The 6,255-nt window shown below is 32.6% G+C and overlaps 1 protein-coding gene across 3 annotated transcripts in view; it reads left to right on the top strand.

Annotated features, from left to right (window-relative positions):
• LOC108749229 overlaps nt 1–6,255 on the top strand; it is a 28,731-nt gene that overhangs the window by 17,550 nt on the left and 4,926 nt on the right. For 2 of the 3 annotated variants that reach the window (XM_018487795.1, XM_018487796.1), the window contains exons 13-17: nt 110–264; nt 673–978; nt 2,806–3,053; nt 4,414–4,717; nt 5,864–6,040. In XM_018487795.1, coding sequence (XP_018343297.1) covers nt 110–264; nt 673–978; nt 2,806–3,053; nt 4,414–4,717; nt 5,864–6,040 — 1,190 coding nt within the window. The remainder of the gene's footprint in view (nt 1–109; nt 265–672; nt 979–2,805; nt 3,054–4,413; nt 4,718–5,863; nt 6,041–6,255) is intronic. The other variant, XM_018487797.1, reaches the window with a different exon arrangement.

Here is a 6,255-nt window from a genome sequence, read left to right as displayed (position 1 = left end):
TAATATATCTAGAATATATTATATTTTTAAAAATTGGAATATAAAAATATTTTAAATTTTAATTAAAAAGTATATCGATTAAAATATCTTTGTGCTTTCAATAAAACAGGTGGTACGATTCTGGGACCCGGCACAATCTTCCTCATGTTGGTGGGTGCCTTCGTAGCTGCCTTCAAAATCGACAATTGGACCAGCTTTTACTACAATATCATTCCCATCTTGCTCTTCATGATCGTCTGTTTCACGTGCAAATCGAACATACAGGTAAGTCCTTTTGATCTATCGCATTTGTATACAAGTGTCCGTGCATATCCGCTTTATGTCGCGCATTTTGTGACCGTCCTTCGCTCGTGGAATTCACTTTCATCAGAACCAGAATTCTTAATTATAATATTGCATAATAATAATAATACATCATAATAATAATATATTCTTTCACGCAGTAAAAGATTCATTTCCGTATAGCATTTGCGATTTTTATATACTATTCTCCAAACAACATACCAAGAAAAAATAAAAATGATGACTCTTGATTACATAATTCACTATTTATTGACGTTAAAAATCAAAATAAAGTAATTTTGATGTTTCGTTAACTTTTGTATATTCCTTGAGTCGAATCCAAAGATTCAAACGTAAGACGGGAAAGAATTAAATGTGAGTGGTTTTCAGCTTTTATGCGCCCAGATCCTGTCGACGGCGTACGCGATGATCATGATGGCGGTGATCGTAGGTACTGCCCTACAGCTTGGCGAGGACGGCATAGGCTCGCCCTCGGCGATCTTCTTAATATCATTGTCGAGTTCATTCTTCATAGCAGCCTGCCTACACCCGCAAGAATTCTGGTGTATCGTGCCCGGCATCATATACTTGTTGTCCATTCCATCTATGTATTTGCTCCTCATACTGTACTCCATCATCAATCTTAATGTTGTCAGCTGGGGCACTAGGGAGGTCCAAACGAAAAAGACCAAGAAGGTTCGTTAGTGTCGATCCTTTTTTTTCCATTTTTTAAATTTATTTTTTTACTTTGACACTGAGTCATAACTATATAAATAGGGGTATAATTCTGGTGAATGGGGTTTTGAAATGGTGAAGGGATTTGGATCCTCACTTCGATATTTTTTTTCAGGATATAAATATAACATCAACACTGTTACGAAAAATATTAAACATTACATATTTCGAATTCATTTTTATCATGAAATTATGAGTTGTTGTGCAAAGTAAAAATAATTTCTCAGTTGATACCAACTAAAAGTCTAAGTTTATTTCAAAAATAATACTTTTTAACACAAAGAAGGCCATGTTCGGTGAAAAAAAGAGTCAGTATCTAATAATATTTTTACTTAAATCTTACATTTCTAGTTCAATGTTTATTTTCCATTTAATATTGATTACCAAATAAATTGGATCTACTATCTCACATTTAATTTTATTAGTAAAGTACTTGAAGCAGCTTTATATATATATATAATAATCTTTAATTCACAAATCAGATGAGGTTGTATTCCGGTGGTAAGGAGAGAATCTCGTTGAGATTCTGTCGTTAGATCAATCCCCAATCATTTGCTTCATCGTAAGAACGTCATGCTTCAGCTTTAGCTTTGCTAACTCAGAACTGAAAAGCGACTAACGCACACGAAGATTGGCGATCTTTAATGACAGGTGATGATAGCTGCCGTTATCAGCACTATATACGCGATCGTGATGATCGCGGTGATCGTTGCATTCGCGATAAACATCACGCAGGACAGCGTAATGTCGCCAAATGCGTGGTTTCTGTTCCTCATATTGGGCGAGTTTATGATCGCGGGTCTCCTGCACCCGTACGAAATCAATTGCCTCCTGCACGGTCTGATCTATTACCTGGCAGTACCCTCAATGTACGTGCTATTAATCACATATTCACTCTGCAATCTCAACAACATCTCATGGGGCACGCGGGAAACTGTAACGAAGAAGAGCAACGCCAACGTGGTAATTAATTTCACTCCCTTTACTAATTCCAATTAATTTATACTGATTCGAGTGTTCCTGTCAACTTTCGCAGCTTTGTACATACATATGCTAGAATATTATTTATGCTTTTTAACTAACCCGTTAGAAAATTATGATTGAGGCGCGTTGAAAATTTTAATTTATTACTGTCTAATTTTTTTGAAGTGGAATCTCACTCTAAAGAGTGAAAATTAAGCTAATCTTGAAAAAAGTGATTCAATTTTCAATCTTTAAGATTTCACTTTTCAAAGTGAGATTCACTATAAAATTAAGATTTCTATAGAGAATTAAAAAATATAAAAAATTAAAAGTTTTAAGAATTTTATTAATATAATTCAATTAATTTTAATGACCTGCAATTGGTTTTGCAATTGGTTCAGTTAGAATTAATAATAAAATTGTATAGATATTGAATATATAAATTTTATATAAATTTAATTAGAAATAAAGAAAGAGAGAGAGAGAGAAAGAGAGAGAGAGTTTGATTATTTATTAATTTAATTATTTATTATTTATTAATTTAATTATTAGGTAATTAAAATCTTGAAATATAATTAAATGTATAAATATAAAGCTAAATGAATATAAATTAAAAAAAAAAATTATTTATTACTAAAACCTCATTTTACTCATAATGAAATTTTTTTCTTAAAGGCAAATCATTAGTGGATCGTTGCTTTGGTTTATTAATATTCTATTGTATATTATATGATCTATTTAATTAATTTAATCTTTCACAACTTAACGAGAAACACACGGCGACTAAGTTTCCGTGCGTTTATCATGATCGTTCGTGCGATTCAGGAACTTGAACAAGAGAAGCGAGAAGCAGAGGAGGCAAAGCGTAAGGCCAAGCAGAAGTCCTTGCTTGGCTTCCTACAGAACGGCGCAGGTAACAACGACGACGATCAGGGTTCCATCGAGATATCGTTGGCCGGCTTGTTCAAATGCTTGCTATGCACTCATGGAAAACCATCCGCTGAAAAACAACAGCTCGTAGCGATCGCTGAGTCGCTCGAACAACTCGGCAAAAGGCTCGAGACTATTGAAAGGTAAGAAAGAAACTGCATAAAAAGGCACTTAAATTGAAAGATTATCGAAAATTATAGAGTCAGGCGTAAAATGATGTCTTTAGAGAGATCTCGCAAAAGTGAAAGGCACTTCAGATTACGAAGCGAGAAAGATTCAGAATTGTGCGAGTAACGTTTGGAAACATTAACGCTAGAAAATATCAGAACTCTGTGAAAGTAGATTAAAAATATCTTCTTAATTCATATTGAAAAAATTTACTAAATTGTATTACTTTTTTCTTTAAATAGCGCTAAATAAATATTTATTTATAGTAAATATGTTTATTTAAATTTAATGTTTTTTCAATATTTATAAAGCAATGTCATCACACTAATTATTTTTTGTTTTTTTACAATAAATCTAAATTTAAATTTTAACCCGTAAGGAATTGACTAATTATTATAGTCAATTGTTTTAATATCACTGTATTCTTATTAGTCAATACTATGTAAAAAAAAATGAACAAGAACATAATAGTTTTATTTAGTGACTAAAACAATTTTGCTGATAAATATATGTACAATTTGCGTAGATACTTGCCCCACACTGGGAAAAAAGTTGTTAACTTGACTAAATGCAATTATTTCGTAGTGATTATTTTGTTCAAATATTTATATATTTAGATTAACAAATATATATAAATCATGTAATTTAAAATATGTTATTTATTTGAATTAACAAATATTTGTTTGAATTTGACAGTCTATGACCACTACATTTAGTAATAGTTAAATCACTAATTTTTGTGAAACAACAAATTTTTTTTCTCATTGCAGTTATAGTTTAATATGTAGGAGAAAATTTTTAATGAAAGGAAAGAAAAAATCTTGGACATAATAAATCCTTTATTTTTCCTCGAGAGACACGATCTCTTCCCAAAGCTACCAGGGACTGCTCCCCTGCCTCCCGGCCCAGCGGCGCGCGCCCTCCCGTTCTCTCCTATTGGCTCGCCCCGCCTGATTGGTCGCGCCATACCATGCGATCGCTGCTACCACGATCCGCCCAGCGACCCATGCATAGACATGAACGAACATGTCCGTACTTGCTTCCTCGTTAAATCCTTCGGAAAAATTCCGCGTCATCTCTCTTTTCTACTACAATAGTAATAGATTATTTAATTAAAATACTGCTTAGTCCATTTAGTGGCCCATTTTTGTTCAGTAAATAGATTCAGATTTTGCGCATCTTTTGTCCGCAGTAACTGCAAACAAAACATTTCCTTGATTGGAATCCTAAGTAGTTTTATTTAGTTACTATAGACAGAGTTAATACAACTATCTAATAATTGTTCAAAAATGCATAAAATTTCTACCAAAGTCAATTTTGTGATTTCTTTTACAGAGCGGTAGATCCTCACAGTCACGGACGAAGGAGAGCCTCTTCTGTGGGTTCGCGCACCGCTGATCACTTGGGTGCCATCGGCGAGGATCCCGAGGATGAGGAGGGTAGCGAGACAGAGACGGTGACCAGTCAGAATACTGAAGGTAATCGTGATGGCAGCAACTTCCTCTCGAGACCGTACTGGCTAACCGATGAGGGTGTGAAAAAGGGCGAGGTGGACGTGCTGTCGATGCAAGAGGAGCAGTTCTGGAAAGATCTGTTGGAGAAATATCTTTACCCAATCGATGACGACAAAGCGGAGAAGGTAACACGACGACACACTGGGGCTTTATTCAATTTTTTCTTAAATTTGTATTAAAAAGAAATACGCGAAGGAATTTATTAGAATTTATTTTCTAAGATTATTTGTAATTTTTAATTTTAGGGATTCAGTCACTTTTTACTATTTTACGTGTAGTTTTTTTTATGTATAGTAATCAAAGAGGTTTTTATTTATACTTCAATTTGAAACTTTATAAGTTTTTACAAAAGCAGCATAATTAATATAATTACAAAATTAAAAATAAAAATTACATGTATTGAAGAGAAGAGACCAATTATTTTTTACTTTACGTCATATTACAAAAATAGCAAGAATTCACATAACATGTTTTGACTACAAAATTGAGCCATCCTCAAAAATGTATTAAAAAAAAATTACAAATTCTTTAGGGAATAACATAAAAACACAGTAAACAATTAAAAATAAAAATGGTTAGAAGATTTGAGAGTCCGAGTGAAAATCTTCCCAGGGTTTTACTCGGCCTCTCAAATCTTCTAACCATTTTTATTTTTAATCGTTTACTGTGTTTTTATGTTATTCCCTAAAGAATTTGTAATTTTTTTTTAATACATTTTTGAGGATGGCTCAATCTTGTAGTCAAAACATGTTATGTGAATTCTTGCTATTTTTATAATATGACGTAAAGTAAAAAATAATTGGTCTTTTCTCTTCAATATATGTAATTTTTATTTTTAATTTTATAATTTTTGACTCTTATTGCCTGTCAATATATTAACTGTTATTACTATATAAGAGTCCTTTACTTTATTATTCTAATGTAATTACTATGACTTAATTTTGTGATACAATGAAAACAATTTTTTTCGAGACCAGGATGACTTTTCTCACAATAAAATCTGCGATACGTCTTTGTTACTGCAAGCTATTGATCAAGGATGAAAAAATAAATTTACGAAATTCGTCTTTGTAAAGCCAAATGAACAATTAAATTAAGCAATTTGATACAAATAAAATCAAAATAGAAATGGAAGAAAAATAATTAAACTGATTTGAATCAAATTGAAAGCTTGCTCCTTGAAGTAAAATTTTTATGTTTCGCAGAGAGTATTTATTTATTACGCATTTTTCATCTATTTGAATTAATATACGCCATGCTGCTCCGATCAGGCACGAATCGCCAAAGATCTAAAGGACCTACGCGACCAGAGTGTCTTTGCATTTTTTATGATGAACGCCCTCTTCGTCCTGATCGTCTTTCTGCTGCAATTGAACAAAGACTTGTTGCACATCAAGTGGCCATTCGGCATCAAGACGAACGTCACATATGATCATACTACTATGGAGGTAAAACCAGCTCCGTCGGCGCCTCGTATCCTCGATCATGGCTTTATCTCAAGCACATTAACGATATAAACTTGAACTTCAATTTGAATCTATGTATTAATTCTTAAACGTCTCACTAATGGAGCAATACATATAACATACACTATCCGATTTGATTATAAAAATATAAACATATCATAAAAAGATTTTTTTAATCGAAACACTAGACATTAAAT

Source organism: Trachymyrmex septentrionalis, unplaced genomic scaffold (genome assembly GCF_001594115.1).
Source record: "Trachymyrmex septentrionalis isolate Tsep2-gDNA-1 unplaced genomic scaffold, Tsep1.0 scaffold277, whole genome shotgun sequence".
Taxonomy (NCBI): Eukaryota; Metazoa; Arthropoda; class Insecta; order Hymenoptera; family Formicidae; genus Trachymyrmex; species Trachymyrmex septentrionalis.
Note: the sequence above shows the minus strand (reverse complement) of the source record. Positions and strands in the feature narration are given on the sequence as shown.